General features: G+C 39.1%; 1 protein-coding gene across 1 annotated transcript; it reads right to left on the bottom strand.

Moving 5' to 3' along the window:
- Window positions 1-885: 885 nt before the first annotated feature.
- On the bottom strand, window positions 886-15,831 carry LOC117419997 (F-actin-capping protein subunit alpha-2). Its single transcript, XM_034033480.3, has 10 exons — window positions 15,708-15,831; window positions 8,590-8,653; window positions 7,498-7,549; window positions 6,703-6,766; window positions 5,928-6,134; window positions 5,240-5,319; window positions 4,651-4,729; window positions 3,257-3,328; window positions 2,584-2,646; window positions 886-1,960 (listed from the first exon to the last, which is right to left on the bottom strand). The coding sequence occupies exons 1-10, from the start codon at window positions 15,744-15,746 to the stop codon at window positions 1,820-1,822; spliced, it is 861 nt and encodes a 286-aa protein (XP_033889371.1). The 5' UTR covers window positions 15,747-15,831; the 3' UTR covers window positions 886-1,819.
- Window positions 15,832-26,729: the final 10,898 nt, after the last annotated feature.

A 26,729-nucleotide genomic window follows, 5' to 3' on the forward strand; every position in this document is an offset into this window, starting at 1 on the left:
TCTTCAGTTATCAATTATTATCTCACAATAACTGTGATTATCTTTAGTCTTGTTTTAACTCCTATTAATCCCAACTGCAAGAGGTTGCTATACATCCAAATATATTCTACTCTGAGCTCTAAATAACACAACTGGGCTAGAAAAACCACAGGTTCATCTATTAGGTATACTACAACCACGGAGTCCAGAAGTTACTCACTTATTGCCCCATACATTGTATTTTAGCTGTTTGCTACAGCATGCAAGCTGTCACATATTCAAAATGGATTATTCAAAGACTTAAGAGCCTTTGCAAAAGTATAGCTTGTGAGGACAATTATATGTGTGTGTGTGTGTGTGTGTGTGTGTGTAAAAACTTCAAGTTGGATACTATATTGTATGTTAGGGTTGTGCTTGTTTTTGGGGTTGCTTGAGAAGATGTATTTGTATTCTGTATCACAAGAAACCTTCCTCCGGGGCTGTCAGCTCTATTACAGAATGAAGAGAAGACAACAAGCTTTGAGCAAGTTTGTTTAGAACGGGCTACACAATTATAAGACATGTGTATAGCAAATAAAGGGCTATGCATGGCTGGATCTTGGCTTTGTGAATTTGTAATTTGGCAGTTTAAGGACCTTTTCAAAAGGCAGTATTTCCACAAATTCTAATAAATGATTGTGCAGAATTTCTCTGAAAATTACAGTTAGTTTACAACGTTCACTAAAGAGCATTTTTACCAATTTTTATTTCTAAAACAAAATAACAATATAAAAAATAGAGCTATCAAGTTACTATCATATTTATTAACAGATCCAATAAGACATCAGTGGATGAGTGGGTTAAGTGGAAAATGTTACAGTCCAGCAAAAAATATATACATTGTGAACACAGTCATTTACTACTCAATTAAATAGAAAATCCATCATTTAATGCAACATCATTGATATTGTACTACAGTTCATTCCAAGAGTGGGAAGAAGAGCCACCAAACGGACAGACAAGATTTTTAATACAGGTATTATATATTACAATGTGCCTTGTTATAATACAGTCATGTCTGTTTAATAAAAATAAACAATTAAAGGGCAAATGTAATACAAACTTCTTTAAGGAGTTAACATAAGTACATATTAAGCAGTAAAGTTCTTTGTGTGTTTTCAGTAAGCTGTATTAAGATACAGATCAAAAGACCCCGTTAATGACACCTTGCCTTTCATTGCTAGGATACATGATCATGTCATGAAGCAAAATTATAACCTGTGCATATCTTTGTAACCAAGAGAGAAATGTTATATTTTGCTCAGCATACATACTATGAAGAATACAAACACTGATGACAATACATTATGTGATGAATGGGGTGGCTGTTTGTGCAGGGATGACACAAAAAAGTAACTTTTCACAGTAAAGAAATTAAATGAAGAATACATTTTTTAATATTCCTATTTGTTTTGCTTTTTAAAAACAATAACTACGCTATTGGTTTAATTTAAAATAATTTCTTTTAAGATTTAAATGGCCTCTCCACAGCACAATATTTTAAAAGGTGTGGTCCCACCACCTCAATAAAACTATTGGTGCGACAATATTGATGTTTCTTTTTTTATTTAAGATTAAATACAGTTGTTTAAGAAACAACAAATAATAATTTAAAATGAAAACCCAATGCTGTGGTTATAGTAAGTTTTAATGGCAATCCTCTGTATAAAATGTGCTTATTAAAAGTAGGTATCTTAAGTGTAATAAATGTTTTACATAGTGTGAGACAAAACCTTTCATGTATTTTTTAATTTATACAAGGACAATACAACAATCCAATCCAGTCATGCAATGTTCATTTTTAAGCATTCTGCATCTCTTTTCCTATCTTGTAGCTTAGGATCTTATTCCAGTCAATCTTGGTGCGTGTAACTGGTAGCTGTCGGCGTAAGGCTTTGAAAGTCGTGTCCGACATGGTCTGGTAGTTCTCATTAATGGCAGTCTTAAAAAAAAAAAAAGGTATTACAAAATTAAAACATTTACTCAAAAGAACATAAACGTACATACTACAGTATGCGTCACACAGTGTTGTTACAGAGCAGACCAGGTGATATCTTAGTGACGTCTAGGTAGGCTTTAGTAAGTCCAAATATAATAGATTCTCGGCCAGTTGTTAAATAAATAAATAAATAAATAAATGGAATGTCGAGCTATGGATTTGACAGGGAATATCTCAAATGCCTGGATTTTTGTAGTGTACATTTTACTGTATGGCGGGTAGGCTTGAGTTGATGGAGATCACACATTAAATCTTTACTGCCTTTGTATACCTTGTGTTTATTGAAAAGCATAATATCTGGACAGCTCCAAGACTGCCCTGTTTTCTTTCGTTTTGTCTTTGTTTTTAGTGCGGGACTGTTTACTAAAAATCATAGTCCAGAGTAGGTATAACATGGGTAGTGACAATCCGCAATTTCCAACGCTACCCCACTCACTTGCCTCAGCCTTGCTCTGGAGGGAACACTGCCATTGTAGGTTAGAGGGTAGTTGTATTGTGGCAAACTGAATTACAGTGGAATTATTCAGCATGTGAAAATAAGGGGTTTTATAAACTGATAGTCACACCTGGTATTCGTTTTCTGCAGCCTCCATGATCTTGATGAATTCCTTTGCAGCTTGAGCTTCGTTCTGAATGTAAATTACATTTAGCAATTCATTATAACACAAATATATATTAGATCAGATTATGGTACTCAAAAAAAACACACATGCACAGTTCATGTTACTTTTAACATTGTCATAGAGGACACAAAAATGAAACACCTCTGATGGTCTTCCTTTTGATTTCCACAATTGCAATATGAAAACAAATATTAAAAACCACAACTTAATGCACCCAATTCAAAGCAGCTTCCACTTTAGCAGAAAACAAGTAGACCTGCATGCAACATTTGTTTAATTTAGTTTTATTACTATAAAATAAACATCCATTTCACTTCCCAAAACTAAAAAAGGAAAATTCCCCCAGGATGTTTCAGGCTCAGATCCATACAAGAACAGAGACAGTTTACAGGACCTCTATAGGACGACTGCTTTTTTAATAACTGAACTCTGGTCATGCAGATTTTCGTGATGCCTAATGTAAGGCCAGTCTTAAAATCTACTCAAGTATACAGAGCTTGCCCAATATAAAAATTACCTATCACTCTGCCATTTCAATAAACCCTGGGCACAAGCACCACACGTGACTAGGCAGACACTCTTACAAAAGGTTTGCTGGTAATAATATTATACTTACAGAAAGAGACATAGAATCCTGAACATCTTTGTGACTCACAAGCTGAACATTTCCATCTTCATAGTAGTGAACCTACAATGAAATTTACTGTATAAATACCCGTTAAGTTTCTATTTTCTTTATCAAGCTAGAAACACACACTCAAGAGGGCCCTAGAGGGGTTTGAAAGTGGGGAAAAAGCATTTGACAGTGATAATATCCTCCACATTTATATTTACAGATGTCACACCCTTCATATTCATGTAATTGCAGCTACCGCTGCCAGTAATTAAGATTTTATCCTCCCTCGTTTCAACAGGTATCGCTATTGTCTTAATTATGTTTTAAAAAATTTAAATGCTAAATTCAAATGAACCTCCTAGCACTGTGTTTGCATGGAGGCTGGTAGGAGGCACTGTTATGTTTTGTCAGTGTCTCTATAGCAAACTCTGCGACCACTTGTGCTTTAGCCTAGGGGTCGCTCAATATTGCAAAACAGTTTCCCACTGTCTTTGTGGAAAGTGTTGGGGTACTGTTTAGCAAAGTATTTTGCAGTGATAGTCTGTGTGCACGATTCATCCTGTAGTTTAGGCGGAAAGCTGTTAATGGGTGCTGCAGAGTACCAAAATAAACGACAAAAAATTAACATGCCTGTATTTCTGAGAATGTATTTATTTTTAAACAGTTTCCTAGGAGACCATTTCTGCAAATTTCTGTGCAGAATTCTTCACACTTGTGGGATTTCTGTATTAATCTCTGTTATCGCACAATTCTGGAGGGACTGGTGATTCAACTTTTTAGCTTATGATTAAACTAGTGTGGCGTTGGATATAAAGATGGATGTAAAATGTAATTCAAGTAGGCAAGTAGAAAACCTTATTAGTGGTATACTATTTCATACATGCTAACATTCTGAAAATGAAATACTGTTAAATAATGAACACTTGACTTGGTATGTTTTATGTTCATAAACAAGAGTTACAATTTACAAGTCTGGGGAGGGGGTCCCACAATAATGTCCCTGCACCAGGGCCTTATCTTTCTCTTCCTCCACCACTGGGGTGAAGACCAAGTGGTCAATCTGTCCAGCCTATACCCAGGCTGATTCCCAAGTGCTGTAAAATATTCTAATAAAATCCAGCAGTGGCTGATCTTTGCAGGGTATAGGTTGGTCAAACTGACCATCTAGTCTTTCTTTTGTTGGGGGCCAACATTACTGAAAAAAGGTTATTAGGATTCTAAAACCTAACCTTTTTGCAGAGCTCTCAATTTAAAATTGTACTGTTTTGAAGAAACCTTTGTGCACCAGCTTCCTGAGAATGCTAAATACATAAATATATGACCTCTTTACATAGTGTGCTAGTGCAGCCCTGCGATACAAGCCAATATCTGCAATATATGCAAATTAGGCTTACCTGGATTTTCATAATGCCCACCACTTGAGTTGTTGCAGGGGTGATGGTAAATTTCCATTCTGACCTCCAGCGTCCATTCCTTTAAAGTGGGAGTAAAATCTGTTTTAGCTTAATGTTCAAGCATATATCATAATGCAGATGAGTCAGAAAACTTTATAAGCAGTGCTTTTGACATTAAAATGCAACTCATCCATAAAAGAGGGTATATTAGGCATAAACACAAATTAACCAATTAAAAGGGACAATATACAATATTAATGATATTAAACACTGCCACAATGTATTCATCACAAAGAGGCTACAAACCAAGAAAATAAGGTTAAGTGTGTGTTTTTTTTTCAATGTGACAAGCCATAATAGGTCTGTTATCTGGCTATTAAATAGAAGTTGCTGTTTTTTTGTCCTTTGATAAACTGAAATGCTTAAATGTTGATATCCTGGTCTTGCAAGGTTATCATTATTCTAGAAACATAATCATTGTTATACAGTTCTTCAGAAAAGCATACACTGTGCAGGTATTTCAGTGACAGAACAGTTGATCCAACCCTCTATTAAAACAGACAATGCCTAACTCACATTTGAAACTTACCAGAAATTTTTGGGTTGAAACTGATGGCACTCAATACATACAATGATGGTTTGATGTCCGTCAATAGTCTTTCCATATATCTAGAGGGAGAAATAAAGCACTGATTATTCTAAATAAAATACAATAAATACAAATATTTTTAATAAATACAATTAGTTTATTTTATAAATTTGATTTTGTTCTCACCCAAATCTACATAAGCATATGGAATCAAATTTTCCACATCATATAACATGGATAAGAGCAGAGGGCAATAACAGTCAATTGTTGTCTCAAAAGTTTTGAGTTATACATATTGTATATATTTCTGTATGCATATTACTTGCAAACTCAAATGCATCGCAGTGTTAGTTTCATAATTTAGCAGTTAAAAACATTTTGAATTACAATGAGCTGAGTGGTCTGTTTGTGCAAATGTTTTACACAAGAATTTGGGATACCAAATTGATGTTCTTAAAGCTTTTTACAGTCATGCCCCTACAGTAGGCTCCATGGAAACCTGACATTGAACAAAGTTTACAAAATACACAAGTGGTAACCAGAACTCTGGTATTTTCAAAGTAGAAATGTACTTTTAGCTTTGAGAATCCAGGCTCACTTGAATGAAGGGAAACAGACACCTGACACACCAATATACACACCTGATGATTATCTAGTTAGTACCCTTAAAATCCTGCGTCATACTTACAGTGCAGACACCATTTGGGTAATGCTCCTTGACATAAGCCCTGACAGCACTGTCCACAGCACTCCTCCAAGACTCCAGCGTGTTCTCCACATCCTGAGAGCGAGGATCGCTTGCTTCCTTCCGCAAGTGGTCAAACTTGAAGGAAATCTTGTTCTTTGGATCCAGATATCTTCCAGTTCCAAGGTCACCATGTTCTGTGATTAAGACCTACAAAATGAGAACACCATTTTAGTAGGAAGTAGTAAGACCTGATATTAAAATAATATATTTCTAATATTTTTTAAATCATTCACTTCACTAAAAGAGAGACAGCATTGTTGTTGTTTTTTTACTCTGTACCAGTACTGCTAGAACATTATTTGATAATTTGTTTAAAAGTTTTCAGCAGAGAATTCCTTTAAAGTTGGATTGTAAAGCCAAACTACTCCATATAGAACAACTCAACACTCCGATAGGTAGTAATTCTATTAAATTAACATGTATTTCTTGTTCATGTCAGGCATCCAATGAATTATATTTTCTACTTTATGCAATCTTTTTCCAAAAAATGTACACAAGATAAACTCTAATGGTGTAAGGCAGTGGTCTTCATTGAGTGGCCCACCCATCCTACATATAATTATTTAAATCACATTTAACCATTAAAAGAAAAAAGTAAATTTCATTGTAAATCCGTAAAACTTGTAGTATGAAGGCACATGAAATGATAAGGGCACAGCCCTAGTGGTCAGTTCTGGAGACCACCGATAAGCCTTTTATGTATTTCATCACTTACCTGTTCGTCGTACCCATCAACTTTCACTGGTGTAAACTGGTCCACATTGTACTGTGCAAATGCACTAAAAAAAAAAGAAAACAAAAGAATACGGTACTTTACAAAAGGCAAAATTAACAATATGTTGTGTTTAAAGGGGGTCTCATTATGAGACACATCATTTTGCACAGTTTGAAGAGCTCAGCTAAGGTCAACCTTGATATACTCTCTCTGAACACATGAAACAAATATTAAATGTATAGGAAATATATAAAGAAAGAATATGAAGAACATGAAGAGTAATAGAACTCCACGTTTCTGTGGTCGTAATAACACCACTACAGTTAAAGTCCTTATATGGTACTAAAAAGTAATCCAAACAATTCGGTGGAACCTCTTTTCCTTACTAATGTCCATCAGTAGAAGATACCTTAGGTTAACGTCAGCAACATTCTCTTCCCAGGCCACTCAAACTGTTCAGTACAACAATTTGGGAATATAACTAAAAGTCTCATTTAATAGACATTGTAGACATTAAAATGTTATACCTTAAGATATTTCTACCTAAAAAAAGATGTGTATTATACATTGTATACACCCCCACCCCTTGGAGAGTCTGCCAAAGGAAACCTATAGCAGAAAGGATTCATTGTAAAATGAACATGACATAATAAACTGCTACCTGTGAGATGCATTATGTATCAGTCACTCATCAGTCGACGTACTGCAACTCTTGACAGTACAGTATGATACTGTGAGAAACACTTGTAGTTTCACTGAAAAAGTGAGAAATACAAAAAACTGTAAAACACTTACTGAGCTGCACCTTCCCTGAGAAGATTGTCATCGTTGAGCAGCAATCGCACATCTGAAATGGTACAAGACAATCTGTTAGAAAGGTGTATAAACAAGTACAGAAGGATAGGACTTCTATTGCTATATTTGATTAGTAAAAAAAGTATCAGAGGTGCAAAATGTGTCCAAGAACAGTCAGGAAAATCCATGTATTGTAATAAGACAAAAATAAGCTTTTAATTCTACTTATCCAAAGAGCAGAGCAAAGATGGCTACATTGTTTCCTCTCAGGGCCATCACACTAAGCTGATTAGATCCCAGTACGGTGGTGATTAAGGGTAATATTAATTCCTGAGCCTCCCTTTCAAAAACACTGGCAATATAGCAACTGAACCGAGAGCACTTAAATAATTACAGTTGCATGACCTGACCAGATTTAAACTGAGGCTCTCTGTTGAAAAGAAATGTACTATTCACATTCAGGTTAATACTGTATTTAACTATAAATATTAATACTGCCCCATTTGCCCCAAAATAGCTGTGTTCTTCACTTTGGTATGGGGGGTATTCCCAATTTTGTCTCCAACGACGTTGCTCTAGGGAGTGATCGCTTCCTATTGCGATGGATTTGTCTGCTGATAGATCTCCAATAATTGCTCAGCACAAACCTCAAGGGGTAGCCAGTCATTCAGCCGAACAAACATTACAATTCAGAATCTTGAGTCATAAGCACCTCCTGTCAAAGTCCATTCTGAGGCCTGCTGTCTTACAGCAAGTCTCTAGGCTGTTTCATGTTTAATCTCACTGCTACATTTCCTGCACAATCATATTCTCAATCACAAAAAATGCAATTTGACAAGTCCTAGCAGCTAGTTTATCAAAAAGCAAGCTCAGATGTCATTTCTGCCTTTGAGATAAACTACTGTCGCAATGTAAATAAGTAAAAAAAATCTCTGTAGGAACTTGCCCTACAGTATATCACTGCCTGACAACCTCCTCTGTCTTAGATGTGAGGTTAAAATTAATTTAGGCGATATGCTACAGTTTATGAAAGTGTACACTAAAATGAAAATGTGTGCGTGAACAACACAAATATGTATATACAGAACTTACCATTGAAAACTTCATTAAACTCTCCTGGGGGAGCGTGAATGACAAAGTTAGCTGCTATGCGTATCTGCAATTAGACAACATTAAGAGAAATTGATTAGCATAATGACCCCTTTTCATGGGCTGATTTTTTGTCATAAATTGGTTTATAGAATCCCGAGAAATACAATAAACAAAATTGCCTAATAGTATAATTCAAATAAAAAAATGCATCCTTCAAGTGGCTTTTGTATGTTATACTGTAGAACTAAAGGTTTATTTTTAAAGTGACATTGTGTATTCCCATTGCTTAATAACGTACACCTATCCTCTGGTCAATGTATAAATCTACTACAAAAGGTGAATACTAGAATCACTTATATTTTTGCCACTTTCAGCATATTTTATGCTTATGTTGAATTCCATTTAAAATGTTATTTTTTATTAATTAAACATGATGCACAATACAAGTATACACAACACAGTTTATCCTTTGTCTCTCTTTAAACTATTTCAAATTGTTCTTGTGGGGGCAGATACAGTACCAAAATATAATCAACCTCAGATGGAGGCTAACACCGTTCATACATTGGCGTAGTCTACAGCTCTGTATTTTAGGCTGGCTTCGTCCATATTTATTGCTGTGAAATGTTGTAGCACGTCCTGTTTGCAGTCACATCTGAAAGTGACAGTCAGTGTTGCAGTGTAGCCTGTTCTCCCTGTGCTGTGCATGACCATAGATGGGCATACAAATGTGTAAGAAAATCCCCCGAGTAGCCAGAGCCTGAGGGCAGACAGACTTGCACTGCTGACTGTGGCTTGAGAGACACTGAGATAGCATACATGTCCATTCTGTACTGTCAGAAGTCCTGTCCTATCCAGCTCATGCATTTCAGATCTGTAACAAACTCAGCTCATTATTAAGTAATTTATAATTACTGTGCAATTGAACAAAACGACATCAAATATTTTATTTATTTAACTCACAAACACACACAAAAAATTCTGTTAACCAGTTCATGTTTGGAAAATGAGCTATTTGACAGCATTTACTTTATTGTATTGTCTTTAATAAGGCATTTTCAATCATTTATTTCTGTGTCAAGAGATGCTCACAACTGATTTGTGACAAGTCTCACTGGGGAAGTGCAGAACAAGCAGAATGTTTTTATTTTTATTTGCTGATCCCTGTGATAACATAGTGATAACACTTCTTCGATGTAACTTCTGTGAAGAGCACATGCATACTTTGGCAGCTCAGTAATGCTCTTCCAGTTTCCATGCAGTTGACAAATTTATATTATATATATATATATATATATATATATATATATATATATATATATATATATATATATATACACACACACACACTCATGTGACACTGGTGTGGAAGCATGTTAAGTTTTTAGCCCTGTTAGCAAACTGATGCCTAATTTGGGAATGGTACATACATAGAAAGGACAGACTGATGTCTTAGCCTCAACATACCTGTAATTCACCAGGTATAAGGTATGATATTTCAATATGACTGATTATTTTAATGAATATCTTGATAACAAAAAAACTACTGCAAGTGACTGCAGCAGCAGTTGTGATGCATAGTTCACCCCCTAGTCTCTGTAAGTCGCTTTGGATAAAAGCATCTGCTAAATGAGTAATTCATAATTAATAATAATAAAAGTTGTGTAAATAGGATTTTTTTTTATTTATTTAACAAAATCATCACATGTTAAAAAAACAGTCACAAAGTTCAAATCACTGCATCTCCAGTCAGGCAGGTATAGAACGCAGTCTATTGGTATGCTGACCTGGTACAGACTTACCCCAAAAGACACCAAAGGTGGTTCTACCAAGTATTCAGGGGGGTGAATACTTACCTAACCAAGACACTTCAGGGGACTGGGTGTTTATTACTGATCCCTACAATGATGCCAGTCCTCCATCATTTCATTTTGCACCTGTCTACACAGATGTCATGGAACTTGAGAGTTTGCATTCTCCATTGGAGTGCTTTTTGGCTTTTGTTCCCAAAAAGCTAGTCACTTACCTTTGTGACTGTACAAACAGAAGAGCATGCAGCTACTTTAAAGGTAAGCCAGCTGCAAACGGGAAGCTGTTTGGTTTGAAATGGCAGTGCTGTGACGAAATACTATCAAAACACAGTACTGGGTACAAGGCAATAAAGCAGGCATCTGCCGCAGCCAAATCCATCACAATGCCTGCGCAAAGTAGCCCTGTACACGCATTTGTGACTTGCAGAGTACTTTATCAGCATCTTCATCAAATCGTACACTGTGGTAGAAGGTTATGAGTTCTGCAATATGCTAAGCGTATAGGAATTTGAATCTAATAAGAAAAAACATTCTTGATTAACAGCGCCCAAAATTAAGAGGTTGGGTGAGACTGTCGAGCACATTAATTATATAGAAGGCATTAGAGAGGCAACACTGGGAAAAGGCTGCACCTGAAATGAAGGGACACATTACAAGTCATTATTTTGAATTATCCAACAAATGGACACTGTTCACCCATTGTTTTCTGTGGAGAGCAGAAGTTCTGTTATTGCTCAATAACAGAACAGCAAATAAATCACAGCTCAGAGATGACACTAATTAATGACACCTGTTCTGAATCACTGCTTACTGATTAAACACTTGACACGTATGCTCGGGACCTCCGATCACAGGCTTTGACTCAGGAATTCCTTTATTACTTTGTAACATATCTTTGTTTTTATAATTAAGTACAGCAAATTCATTATCACACTCCTAGTTGCGATTGACACTACAACAAAAGCACCCCTGTGATAAGAAAAAAACATAATCTCTTAAGCCAGCACTGACAGAGGTTCCAGTTACAGTACAATACCAAGAGCAGAGCAGGTCATGGTTAAAGTACATTTAGCTAACAAGATAATTCCAGTAAAACTTATTTAATACAATATATTTATTACCATCACTTTGTAGATCATTAATTATCCATATTTGAAAGATGCACACATTATGTTCAAGGTTTATTTGATTGTTAATTGTATTTTTTTCATAATGAATCTAAAAATATATATTATATATATATAGCCTATTTCTTCAGAATTTGGGATACTCCGGTAACACAACTAATTTGCGTGACCATTTAATGAGATGCAGAGGTCGCGCTAGCCTTTAAAAATGTACATTTGTAAAAACCATAACATTCGCGTTTTTACATTGTAGCAACATTGTTACATATTTTCCAGTGTAACTATTTCAGATTAATGAAGTTAACATGCTAAACAGAACACAGTATAACTAATGCTAGTAGAAATAGACAAAACCCCATTTACCATGAAACTTTTTCTTTTGAAAATCCCCCATTCACAAAGTAAAAATCAGTTTTGTAGAACATATACCAATGTCTCTGCGGGTAGCTGTCAACATCACAACTATTTACATTTTTGCTGTTCAAAAGTTCTTTACATTTTCCTTTCAGCACCCAAGTCAAAAAATGACTTGTGCTCTTTCCAGATCAAAGTCTTAATAATTCTCCGGAGCTTCCATTGAAATTGCCATGTTTTAGATGATCCTCACTTAATGAGCGTTTGCTGGTCTGTACTCTGTTCTGACAGCTAAAACCCTGTTCTGCTGGTACACAAGATACAGGTATTGTAATTGCAATTGCTGCAAGTTTTGCAAAAGCAGGAAAGATGTCGGAATAGTTCTCAATAAAAACCCTGCAGGCCTCATCCATGGTCTTAAAACCATGATTTCTGAGCATGTGTTTTACTTGTCCAAAACCTTGCCTGAGAGTCAACAGGTAAGATGCTCTGATACAGGATTACTGAGCCGCTCTAATACCAGGGACATGCGCAGTGCTATATGGGATACTGAGACCTCCGCTGCTTTTAATTTTTTTTAAGAGGATGAAGGGAGCAGTGGAACCATTTTTACACATTTCATGCATAAAACTACTTTGTAATATAAATAAAATTATTGGATAGGGATCAAAAGGGGAAATGTTGTCTTTTATATCTGCGTTTTAGAAATGCACTGCTGTAGTTTTTCTCTTGATTGACTGTTACTCTGACTGGTTATGGATTTAAACAACTTTTTTCTATATATACACACACACAGTAGAGTCAATTATCCGATCTTTGATCAACTGTGATCATGTGATGAATTGCGTGTGGTGTATTACGCACACAGCTTATGCTGCTAAAACGGCTACAAGACCTAGCTGCCAAAAAAAGGACCAGCAGACGGAGGCACATTAAATTTACAGATGTTCAGACCACCCAAACGTTGGATCGAGTATTGTGTGCTTTAAATTGTTGCAGTTAAGCAAATTAAAACAGTCGCCTCGTTTTCTTCTATTTCGTCAGTAAGGGCTGGAGAACCTGACTAGTTTAAAACTCTACTTACTTTACTTATCATACCTGTATAGACTTTTGTGTTTGTGAGGAATACAATTTGTGTTCTGCATTGCCTGTATTACTGTCTTTATTGGGGTGTTTTAACGTTTATATTGGGAATGTTTGCTACCACTCCTAAAAGCCATCATTAGAAGTCCATCATTTTTATATTAACTACTGCAGTCTGTACAATATTTGTGTATAAGACTGTGTATCTTATTGAACAGCATTACATTGTATATGGGAAAGACTGAAGAAATAATGACTATAAAACAAAATTGCTTTCAGATACAGTACCACTACTAGGTAAACACTACGGTTAACACCTATATTTGACATGTATTTTTGAGTAGTGTAAATATGATGTTTAAAACTTTAAACTCTAACCTAATAACAACCCATACTATATATTTTTTTCTCTCATAATTATCATATTGGAAAATGTTCCTACAGTGCATCCATAATGACATCACAACACTGCAACAGCATCATGCCTGTCTGACACTGCTTGTGAAACGAAGAAAATATCACTGTGCCCTCTAGGCCTTTTTATTGAGCACTGCAGAAGAGTTTAACTTCCACCTAAACAACCCAAAAACAAAGCAGTACATTCCACAAACTCTGAAAAGTCAGACACTAAATTAATTTTGTTTGTTATTACAATAACAGTTTAGTTTACAAAAATATTTGAAATGTCAAAATCTAATTCCATGTCCTTCACAAGTACTCAATATCTATAAACTTTTTTTATGATTGTGTCTTTGTGGAATTTGGGCCCAACAGTTAACAGTGAAAATCAACTTTTTTGACATCATTTTCAGGTGAAACCAGGTTTTAACCCTGAAGAAATTCATTTTGTGGGGTAGAACTTGTGCTGTATCTTGGTTTAACTCAAATATCCAAACCCCACTAATTTATCAGATGCACTCTGTTTTCATTCAACAAACGTTTTAGGGGTTTATATTACATTTTAGTCTAAAACTATTGTTCCCTAATGAAAGCCGCAGTGGTCTTGGTTGACATGTTTTCTCCACTTACTGTACGAGAAAGCAGTTACCAAAATTAAAAAGAGAAAAACTGTAATGAATGATGACCCAACACTGCTGTATAATACTGGCTGTGTACTCTGTGAAATGTGTGAATATGAATCTTCAGCATTCTGTAAGAATTTTCAGTTGTCCAGACAGCATAAGAACAATAAGCACTGAAACCCACATGCAAGAAGTTCAGAGAGCAATTTATATCAATTCAGCAGGGTGATTTTGAATAAGTTCAGTAGGCTGCATGCATCCATCAAACACATGGTAGCAGTAGGAAGGCCAGAAGATATTTTTTAATGGCCCATTTATTCAACATTCAAGAATCAAGTAACTTGCTTATATGTCTTCTGTGCCGGAGCTTTAAGTTTTCAACATTTTTCAGTCTGGATTTTCTAAAATAGCATCATAAGACAAAGATCTGTTAAACAGTTCAAATGACCTAGTGGGAAACGGATAAAAAAAAAAACACAAACATGCCAACTAATTAAAAAAAACACTGGCAGGGTAGTTGTGTCCTTTTGGAGTATTTCAAATATTCCATAAATGAAAAAAAGCTGCAGTTTTAAGTTGGTCACTGTTTTTGATGTGTTCACTTTCCTATGAGAATTAAAGTATTAGGCATTCTGAGCACAGACTAAAAAAAAGGCTCATTGTCTTACTGTATTGTTAGGGTCCAATAAAACACATGTCATCTACGGGTGCAGCCCTTTCATATCTATATACTGGAAACGTGCAGCGACAAAGCAGAAAGACCTACTTAAAATAAACCTAATTTCAAGAAGCATATTGGAGGTAATTGTTCATTAAGTTTAACACAAACACTATCAAACGTCCACCGGTACCCAATGGCAACATATGGTGCCCTGGTTATATTGTTATCAAATCATCACTAATCGGTCTGTAATCCGGAGTGGAGACTGTTGGTGTGATTCAAGGCTATTGTTACCCCACCCCTACTCCCACCCTCACAACGCAAGAAAACTTATTTCCTTCTATTGGCACACAAGCTCCTGTGATCTTACAGCCCTATTTCAGATGTTTCTTAGAAGATCTGTGGTATTATTTCTCATCCCCTTTCCCTTGCTCTTGTGTCCCAACGGCTGTCTCTAGGTGCATACAGACAGTGCCAGATAGAGTACCCAATAGGGCCTGTGCGGTTAGGCAAATGAGTCTCTGTGCAATGAACAAGCACATTGAAGAATTTCACCTTGCTCAGGTATTTTCAATGTACATATACAGTCACAATCAGTGCCACTGGCAAATGGGCGCGTTTAAATACACATCCTATCTAGCTAATTGAAAAAACAACAACACGACCTAGCATCAAAAACGCGTGTACTGTACTAACAGATCGATTAACCTGAAACCCCAGAAAGTGAACATAATGACTTTCCCTGACCCACTTCGCCGCTGCAAATAGACTAGGCGGCTATATGCAGCCCGGTTCCTATTTGTTGCGATCGGACCGTACAAGGAGCGGCGTCCCCGATAGAGATTAGACTAGAACGGAAGTTGGGCAGGGACTGGGTAGCTAAAAATAATAATAGTTGATGCCCGAGCCCAGCGGCCTCCCGTTTAATCGCTACTTGCTGCAAAAAATAAGTATTTTTTAAATGACATGTTGTAGGTCACAACAAACCGGGTTGCAATACTGCTAAACGTCAAGTTTTTCGTAAGCATTGCATCCATATAAGACGCTTAGCATCCCCTACCTTCTCCTCCTCAGATAACTGCTCCTCATGATCCGCCATCTTTCCTTCCGGCACGACGGCTCATTGAAGCCGAGTACGACGTCATCAGAAGGGAGTTTTTTCGCACGGGCACGCGCTGGAGCCACGCGAACAGTGAACAGGACGCGCGTATCCAAGTAAAAACAATTCTGCACAAAACCGACACACCTTAGTTCTACAGTTCCCAATCCCTTGTGTAATTTTCATTGTTCCAGTCTTCCAGAAAGGCCAGTCTGTATTCAAACCTGAAACAGTTCTCTGTTTTCACTTTTTAAATGTAAAACATGCTCCATATAAAGTGTTGTATAAACCACGTTTTATTATTATTATTATTATTATTATTATTATTATTATTATTATTATTGTATTTTTTATTGCTTTCGTTTATTTTAAGCAAATAAATTAGTACCAGATCGCCTTTTTATCTTAGTGATGCGTTATATATTGCTATGTATTATCACTTTAAATAAACAATTTCAAGTCACAGTACATAACAAGTTATCTATGGTTTTAAAATAAAAATAAATAAATCAATAAAAGCATCTGGATGTAACATCCAGCTTGGTGTTCCCCTCCCTCAGCAAGTATTGCTACACATAATACTTTAAAAGAAAGTCAGATACAGGCCTATAGTTAAATCATTAACAAAATAAACAAACACATGAAAACCTAAGAAATGATTTCTGAGAACACAATCTACTCTGTGGGAATAACAGGGAATTTTTACTCGTACAGTTATAAAGAAAGAAAAAAAGTGGCTTATTTGCTCTAAAAATATGAAGTAAAATGCTATCAGCCTGTACTGGGGTTTTTCATAGCCAAACTTTTTTTTTCTAAGTTGCTGAACAGCGATATCAATGTTATTATTTAAAACAGTGATATTTTACAATATACAGTGCTCCCTCTTTTTTTCGCTTTCTCACTTACACATACAAAAGTTGTGCAATACTGAAAACAGTCAATTATCAAAGTGCCCGACAGTAAAATATTGTACTTGTGCAATGTATTGTCAACATGTCATAACCGTTAATTACACAAATTAGTTAATTATCTAATTAACTCACGGTAGTTTCTACGTTTCCAGTTGGTTGCAGTGTTTACTACTGCAGTGTATTAATCAGAATAAAAATGATTTTCCTTTCTGATAGAGAAGAATCCAATTGACATAAACTGTATGTGCATTGTATAGGAAAAAGTGCCCTCCCCCCAAGTCCTTGTATAGGAAAAAGTGCCCCCCCCCAAGTCCTTGTATAGGAAAAAGTGCCCCCCCCCGCCCAAGTCCTTGTATAGGAAAAAGTGCCCCCCCCCCCAAGTCCTTTAGTTCCAAATCTAGACATGTTCATTTGAAATTGTATGTTTGGTTTCTAAAATAATGCATTGCAGAAAATGTTGTTGCCAGTAGATGTCCCTAGTTAGCTATCTGTTCAAAGTTTACTGCTCTCTGCAGGACAGAAGCTGTGTGTTTAATCTGTATATAAAAGTCCATCATTAAGTCAATCCGTGTGTTGTTCTGACAACTGCTTCTTTCAATGTCTTCTATGTATCTCCTAGATACATATGTTTGGGATTTTAACATTTTCTTACAGTTAAATATATGGGAAGTGATAAACAACTTTGCATTTGCTGTTTGCTTGTGTAACATGATACAATACATAACAATTTCATATAGTTAGAGAACTGCAGTAGTATTAAACGTAAGGGCAGGTATAAGAAATAACCATTGCTTTCAAATTCATTTTAAATGACTAGGCACACTGTTAAAAGATCACTATCCCCAGGCATCCCAGCAATGTCATAGAAGGTCCCAAAAACGAGCGTGAATGAAACCAGAATCTACGTGTCGTCTTCACCTTTGGGAACCTGATTTTCAAAGCATGGTAAATGTTGGTAAACATTTTAGATAATATATATATATATATATATATAATGAGTTTCGTCGAGTAGCCCACGACACCTCAAGAGGGCTCGACGGTGATTCTGGCGTCCCAGCATCACCCCCCTCCGTCCCCCACTCAACTCAGCCCAGATTACTTACCTGTACACATCATATATATATATATAGTATGTGTGTGTATATATACACACACATACTTTGGTGACATAACTTACCGAGCAAAACAGTAGTGATACAAAAGCATAGCAAACATGTATACAATTAAGGGACTATGAGGTCACTTAATTTAACACACACACACACACACACACACACACACACACACACACACACACACACACACACACACATTCTACAGTACTACAGTGATTTATTTTGAATTTTTATTAGGTAGCCTTATACAGTGGCGGAGGAAGAGAACGATGGGCCCCGGTGCAGGACCTTATTGTGAATGCCCTCCCCCCACCCCCCCTCCACAAACGTTAATGTAACCCTTACCAAACATACCAAATCAAGTGTTCAATATTGAACTATATTTAATTGTCAGAATGTTAGCATCTATGAAACAGTATGTAATAAAAACGTTTAATTTTATTTTGCGTACGTCTTAACATCCAACACTACACTATTTTTTAATCATAAACTAACAGGTTTAATCACCACTCCTACCAGGATTCCCCAGTTACGCGAGCACATGATTTCCATTACACGAGAGTAGATGTTAAAACTTCATGCTGATTTGAACTCGGCTCTTGCCAAGATAAGCACCAACTAAGACTTTACAGTAAACTAATGTGATCCATCTGTGTCTCCATCCATTTGCGTTTCCTTCCATATGATGATGTAGATATCCTTCTGCCTGGTGTTGATGGCTGAAGTGTAATGCTGCCTCCCTAGCACATCAGCTCACACAATGGCTGCGATGCTGGCTCAGGGAATCAACCACAGTGCGGTCTCCCCAGCACATCAGCATGACAACCGTCTGGTTTGAGCTAAGTAGGGTACATCTCTGGGGTCTTCAAGTGGGTACCTTCCATCCTCTGAGTTTCGTCGAGTAGCCCACGACACCTCAAGAGGGCTCGACGGTGATTCTGGCGTCCCAGCATCACCCCCGTCCCCCACTCAACTCAGCCCAGATTACTTACCTGTACACATCAGCGTTTCTCTCTTTCTATTGTGCTTGAGATCCCCAACCAGAATCTTTCTGTCTCAACCACAGCCAGTTTCTGCTCCTCTCTGCTGCTTTAGATAAGTTCTTCACTGTGCGACTGTCACAAAGACGGCCGGAGTGGGTGGCGTCAGACCAGATGCAGGAAATAAATAAACCGAGAGATGTGGTTTGGTATAAGCTGGGCGCGTGATCGCGCTCAGCATTTAATAAACAGAAAATAAAAGGTTTTAAACACAAAAACACGGGACACGGCACTAAACGCCAAAATAAAAAGACAAACAAAACGGACTACACAGACAAAACACGGTGAGCAGATTTTACTACTACTACTACTTCTTATTATTATTATTATTCTTAACATTTACCTCCGCTCCAATCCCGTTCTCCACTCACCGAACACCTAACCCTGACTGAATGAAATGTGCGTCTATATATACTATTGTGCTGGGATTCAATTACTAATTAATTATTCACTTGAATCCCAGCACGTGAATTAATTCTGTGCAACCCCGTGCTCACATATTACATTTAACCAGCACGTGAAGTGATTTGTGCCCTCCTCGTGCCTAAATACAAATCTACACTTTTTAAATACACGTGAAACACAGACCCGTTTATATCCCGTGTACCAATGACTATACACCAACATTAACACACGCACGCAACACACAAATGCACACAGGGACGGGGCACATTGCCACATATACCCCCCCTTGTGCGCAGCACACATGGCCTCAACGGCCACCTCCCCCCTTAAAAATCCAGCAGTCCAGGACAAAGTCTCGGGCTGGGAAGGGAGGCTTCAGTGGGCCCATGCCTGGCCATGCTGTCAGCACCCCTGCCGGTAGTGGCACGGCTGACAGCCTGTTGGTTTGCTCCTGCAGCGAAACTGCTGCTGGGGAAAATGGTCTCCTGACCTCTCCCCCTGTCTTTGTAGCCGGTAGCTCCCTTTGGTGGGGCTCCGACCACAGTACTGCCGGCAGCGAAGAAGCTGCAGTGGGAGCAGGTCTCCGGACCTCCCCCACGATCTCCGGCAGCGAAACTGCTGCAGTGGGAGCAGGTCTCCAGACCTCCCCCACGATCTCCGGCAGCGAAACTGCTGCAGTGGGAGCAGGTCTCCAGACCTCCCCCACGATCTCCGGCAGCGAAACTGCTGCAGTGGGAGCAGGTCTCCTGACCTCCCCCACTTTCTTCGTGGCCGACAGCTCCCCTTGGTGGGGTTCCGGCCACAGTACTTCCTGCTGCGATGCGGAGCAACTAGCAGCCCCAGGCGATGCGGCGCGGCTGGCAGCCCCAGGCGAGGGTGAAGCGTGGCAGGGAGTCAGGACCAGCCGGGATGCGGGTGTTGGCCCTCTTCTCGGCCTCTGCGACCAGGCGATTCTTCCCCATGCTTCCCTCAGCAGCCTATGCAAGGGCTGCGGAGGGCCGCCAGCTTCACGTCCTGGTCTTTCTGGTGAAGGGAGAGGCAGCTCCTGCTTCTCTCCCCCTGATGGTGGCGGAGGCAGAGGCAGCTCCTGCTGCTCTGCTCCTGCCGGTGAAGGTGGCGGAGGCAGAGGCAGCTCCTGCTGCTCTGTTCCTGCCGGTGAAGGTGGCGGAGGCAGAGGCAGCTTCTGCTGCTCTGCTCCTGCCGGTGGAGGTGGGAGCAGCGTGTAGTCTCCTGGCGACGGAGGTGGGAGCAGCGTGTAGTCTCCCCCTTTTTCAGGGGACTGGTGCTGCTCTGCCTCTCTTGCAGGGGACTGGTGCGGCTCTGCCTCGGAAGGGGAAACCAGCAGGCATTCTTCCTCTGCTGGTGGAGATGGGGACAGCAGGCATTTTCCCTATGCTGGTGGAGGTGGGACCAGCAGGCATTCTCCCTCTGCTGGCAGCTTGGTTCCTAGGGTTATGGAAGCCCCGACTTTCCTCTCTTTGGGCTGTGGACGCACCGACTCCTCCCTTTTGGGCTGTGGACGCACCGACTCCTCCCTTTTGGGCTGTGGACGCACTGACTCCTCCCTTTTGGGCTGTGGACGCACCGACTCCCCCCTCTTGGGCTGTGGACGTTCGGGCTCCCCCCACTCAGGCGTAGGACGTTCGGGCTCCTCCCACTCAGGCGTAGGACGTTCGGGCTCCTCCAACTCGGGCGTAGGACGCTCGGGCTCCTCCCACTCGGGCGTAGGATGCTCAGGCTCCTCCCACTTGGGCTGTGGACGCTCAGGCTCCTCCCACTTGGGCTGTGGACGCTCAGGCTCCTCCCACTTGGGCTGTGGACGCTCAGGCTCCTCCCACTTGGACTGTGGACGCTCAGGCTCCTCCCACTTGGGCTGTGGACGCTCATGCTCCTCCCACTTGGGCTGTGGACGCTCAGGCTCCTCCCCATAACTGCGGAAGGGACAGTTGGCGAACAGATGATCCTGGTCGCAGAGGAGGCACCCCGGCGTTGGCTTGTTAGATCGCCGTGGATGTCTGGCCCTTAGGCGGCACTCCTCCTCCCTGTCCTTCACCTCTTTATCCTCCTTCCATCCCATTTTAATTATTTATATATATATATATTTTTTTTTTCCAAAAAATGCTGTTCCTGCTCTGGCCTGAGTCCTGGAGGCGCTGTCGATCCCACGCAGGACACCACGTGTCACAAAGATGGCCGGAGTGGGGGGCGTCAGACCAGATGCAGGAAATAAATAAACCGAGAGATGTGGTTTGGTATAAGCTGGGCGCGTGATCTCGCTCAGCATTTAATAAACAGAAAATAAAAGGTTTTAAACACAAAAACACGGGACACGGCACTAAACGCCAAAATAAAAAGACAAACAAAACGGACTACACAGACAAAACACGGTGAGCAGATTTTACTACTACTACTACTTCTTCTTATTATTATTATTCTTAACATTTACCTCCGCTCCAATCCCGTTCTCCACTCACCGAACACCTAACCCTGACTGAATGAAATGTGCGTCTATATATACTATTGTGCTGGGATTCAATTACTAATTAATTATTCACTTGAATCCCAGCACGTGAATTAATTCTGTGCAACCCCGTGCTCACATATTACATTTAACCAGCACGTGAAGTGATTTGTGCCCTCCTCGTGCCTAAATACAAATCTACACTTTTTAAATACACGTGAAACACAGACCCGTTTATATCCCGTGTACCAATGACTATACACCAACATTAACACACGCACGCAACACACAAATGCACACAGGGACGGGGCACATTGCCATAGCGACGCATTGAATCCGACGTCTCTGAGAAACCGGGTTGTAGAGTGTGCCACAAATCCTCGACAACCCACCTCCTGGGTAAACCCAGACTCTCTGTTCCGCTTCATTGGCTAGTTGAGCATACCGCAGTTTCTTCCTCTCATACGCCTCATCTACAGCATCCTCCCATGGCACTGTTAACTCTACCAGGTGAACAAGGCGTGCTGATCCAGACCACAAGACAATATCTGGTCGAAGGTTAGTGGTGGCAATCTCAGGTGGAAAAATAAGCCGTTGACCAACATCTGCCAGCATTTTCCAGTCTCTAGCAGCTTCCAGTTGTCCTGGGCAAGGATTGGTTTTAACACCTTTTCTTGGTGGTTGCTCTTCTGGGCGGAGGAATGTTGTCTTTTGTGTGTAATGTTTTGATGGAACTGGTGGCAACTTATTGGTCATGTTATGCTTGTCTTCCAATGCTAAGGCCAAACATCGGAGCACCTGGTCATGGCACCAGGTAAACCGTCCTTGGTTAAGAGCCACCTCACATCCTGTCAAAATGTGCCTTAATATTGCAGGTGATGAACACAAAGGACATGAGGGATCCTCTCCTACCCAGAGGTTTAGGTTATATGGTGATGGGAGAACATCATATGTTGACCTGATGAGGAAACTGATCTTGCTCTGTTCCACTGACCATAAGTCTTGCCAGTCAATCTTGCATTGTTCCACACTCTCCCATCTCATCCATTCTCCCTGCTTGGCCTGGGAAACGGCCTTTACGCACCTCATCCTCTCCTCCTGCTTTTGCACGTCGTTGACTACCAGCTTCCTCTGTTGAGCTGGGGCTGCCTTGTGCCATGTAGAAGGAGCTGAACTGAGACCAAGACCCCCTCTTCCATGCTGAACTTGCCCCATGATATCACCGATTCGAAGGGCAGCCTTTGCATCTTCCACAGCTTTCTTTGCCGCCCACTTTCTTCCAGTTTTCAACACAGGTGCTGCCTCCCTTACGCATTGGTCATGTGACTCTACTAATGTAACATTTCCAGTCGGACCTTGGCGCACTTAAACTCCCCGGTTAGAGCGGAGACTGGTAGCTGCAGTATCCCTTTACCATAAAGTCCCACTCTGCTCAGGCAGCGTGGAACTCCCAACCATTTCCTGATGTATAAACTGATTAAAGCTTCCAGCTTCTCTGCTGTAGACCAAACTGAAAGCACCAGAGTTTTAGTTTGCCTGGTAAAGCGCTGCTGTCTATGCTCTTCAACCCTTCCACTGCTTGTTGTCTAACTTCTCCCACATGAACTGTGTCCTTTAGATCCCCGTCGTACTATCTCCCAAGACTTTTCACTGACTTCTCAGACACTGTTGGTATTGCCTCACCACTAATCTAGAACCTTTTATCTACTACTTTACCTTTAATTATAGAGATGCTCCTTGATTTAGTGGGCTTGAATTGCATTCGTGCCCATTCAATGTTATTGGTTAATTTGCCCAATAACCGATTAGTGCAGGTTACTTTTGTAGTCATGGCTGTCATGTCATCCATGTATGCTCGAATTGATGGTAGTCGCATTCCAGAAGCCAAGCACAGAATGATTACAGAATTCATGATTCTGTAGAGACATTTGCAGAAATTGTCTTACATAGGAAACCGGTTTATTATTTTAAATCAGAACTGCAGGCATGTTGATCAGCTTCCATCTAACTACAGGATGAATTGTGCACACAAAATATAACTGCAAATGTTTGTGCTGACTAGTACCCCAAAACCTTCCATGAAGACGTCCCTCGTACCAGCCTCCAGGGGAAAAAAGATAGGATAATTAAAACAATAGCGATACCTGTTGAAATGAGGGAGGATACAATCTGAATTACTGGCAACGCACACTAGCAGCTACAGTGATACAAATGTGTAAAATCTGCAAATACAAACGCGAAGGATAGTATCATTGTTATATACCCCTCCGAGGCCCTCTGAGTGCGTGGGCCCGTGTGCCATTGCACCTGCTGCACCAGCTATTGCTCCGCCACTGGCCTTATACACTTACAGACCTAATAAATAAATAAATAAATAAATAAATAAATAAATAAATAAATCCTTTGGATGGATATGGGGCTTTATTAGTCACAATTTTAAAAACAATTCAACCCCATACCATTGGGGGTTTTAATCATCATTTGTCTTTAATAAAAAACAAAATAAAAAAAAATGCTATATCTGGAAGGCAATAAATCTTTCTCTGGGGATGTAATCATCACCCACCTCCCCCCCATTTGATTTTAAACAGAACCCCCTGAGGCACAGATGCTTATGTGTCCTACTATTGAAACTTCTGCACATTCCTTTTCTGTTCTAGTGGTATCAGAATTCTACTAGCCGGCAGCTGTTTATTAGCTTTGAACACCTACATTATCCTTTTATGAACACTGAAACAGACGTAAGTAAAACTAATGCTGTGATGCTAGAAGCACACATTTCTAAGGTCCTCATAAAATGTATGCCTTTGAGCCATAAGGTCAGAAACTCAGATTCTGACTGCCAATCATTTTGAAAAATACATCCACTCCCAGAATTATTGTCTTGAGTTTGAGCTTCACATACCACAATGCTATTAGCTCTGGATGTGTACAGAATACAGTAATACAGGATATAGGATAACACTTTAAAATAGGGATCACAAATCCAAATGTAAGACATGTACGGTATAACACTCGACTGATTTCACTAACATGTGTACATTATTTCAATGTATGAATAGCTAGCAGCAGGATTGTTTTTAATAATCATTGGACCTGCCAACGTTATAATTGTTTGTTGTCTCTCTTCCTTGACTTTCACAAGCGATTAAATTCACCAAAAAAAGGGAAAAAAGATGACTTCCTAAGATATTCAGATGTTATTCCATTTAAAATGTTGCAGTCACTTAAAGAAGTAATAATGTACAAAATGTGATTATTACAAGCAGCAACATTTTGTCCACGTCTTCCACACTGCAGGATGTGATCCAGCCCAAATAAGGGCAGACATGCTCTGAGAAATTAATTCTGTTTCAAAATGTCCCTTTCACCATGTGTATAAACCGCTCGACTCTAAAACACTTTTAATGAGAATAAACAGCTTTGCATTTCACAATATTGTCCTGCTTGCCCTACCATAGCTTTGGCAAGTACCAGTTACCCAGGTACATAGAATACAGTACAAAGATAAAACTCTAATATTTCATACCCTACTGAGCTGTTCAATTACTTAATAATTTGCATATTCTTTGAGGTAACTGCATTATGTTTTGTTCTCCATCAAAAGGCTGAAAATCCTGACATATTTTAGTCATAATATTACGAAACCTACAGGTACTTATTTTCTCCACATTAAAATTGAAGTTAGGACACATTGCAGTATTTAGCAGAATAGTACAAGGGTCAGTCTTTGATGCCTGCCAAAAACACACATGGCTTGCTCATAACAGATAGGCATGTACAGGCTGTGTGCTATCTAGTGCATTCAGCCTTGCCCTTTTCTATTTGGAAAAGTACAAGTGGTAGAGACAGTGACTTACTCAGCTCGGAATGTTTAAAATACAATCTGTTCCAGTCCTGTTGACTGAGCTGGACAGAATTCCATGTTTTGCAAGAGCTCATACTTTGAAAAGGAGGTAGATTTGGTATTATTTAATTTTACTAATCTAGGGGCCAGCTATTTGTAAAACAGGTAAATACTGCCCAATGACCGATGTTCAAATCCGTAAGCTTGGCATTGAAATTAGAGCAAGTGTACTGTTTAATATCATGGTACTAAAATAATGATCCCATTGTGCCAAATATTCCCATTATGGTTTTCTGACAAATGGCAATAGTGGCATTCCTTTGATTCAATGCATTTCAATAAGTACATATTAGAGAATACTATACACTGAAAAGTATCACATATCATAAACTTTGCAATTTTGTCTGGGTTAAATATATGAAGTTCCAGATCCACACAAAAGACGTGGATGAATCTATGGACTTAAAGGGAGTTCTGAATTTGTAGAAACCTTTTAAAAATAACTGTCGCCACCAGATGTTAGTGCCAAAGACCAGTTTAAACCAATTGCTTGGTTAAAACAAGGTAAAACACTCAGACACACACATTTAACAAATCTTTTCACTCCAGTGTAGAATTTGCAGCTTTTCTGTGAAATTAAATTTGTCAAACTAAATTGTAATGGGTAACTTAAGGACTGTGCTCTAAATGAAACACCCCATATTCAAGATGCCATCAACAGTTTAAAAGTCACTCCATACATCTTACAGGAAGCTGTTTTCCTCATCAGTCTACCAAAATTATTTGTATACCTTTGTGGCTGTGGGACATACTATTATATATTATGTTTATTCAAGAATTAATTTAACTATAAATTGTTTGTGGGAGTTTTCACTGGTGGATTTTTGTCGGAGTAAACTACTTTAATAAATATAGGCCTTTGTCTCTTTATGTACTGTACCTCAGTCTCAAACGGAAATAAAATGTGGTAATTAAGGACAGCTGGACAGGATAAAAAAAATGTTTAACATGTCACACAAAGGTACATGTACCATGGCATAATTTAACACACATATCTCTGGCTTTACAGACAATTTGTTCCGGTATCTTGAATTGTATTACATTAATTACAGTTATTGTTTATTATTACAGTAAATATGATTTCAATAAATGATCACAAACAATAACATGTACCATTATTCATATAACATCATCATACTGCAAG

This window comes from Acipenser ruthenus, chromosome 14 (genome assembly GCF_902713425.1).
Source record: "Acipenser ruthenus chromosome 14, fAciRut3.2 maternal haplotype, whole genome shotgun sequence".
Classification (NCBI taxonomy): Eukaryota; Metazoa; Chordata; class Actinopteri; order Acipenseriformes; family Acipenseridae; genus Acipenser; species Acipenser ruthenus.

What these genes read in the sequence shown, in the direction of transcription:
- LOC117419997 (XM_034033480.3), bottom strand. Translation starts at nt 15,746, where the DNA reads ATGGCGGATCATGAGGAGCAGTTATCTGAGGAGGAGAAG. An exon ending in AGTTATCTGAGGAGGAGAAG is followed by an intron (nt 8,654 to 15,707) that starts GTAGGGGATGCT and finishes GTCTAATTGCAG; the next exon opens with ATACGCATAGCAGCTAACTT. An exon ending in TGGGCATTATGAAAATCCAG is followed by an intron (nt 3,329 to 4,650) that starts GTAAGCCTAATT and finishes ATTTCATTGTAG; the next exon opens with GTTCACTACTATGAAGATGG.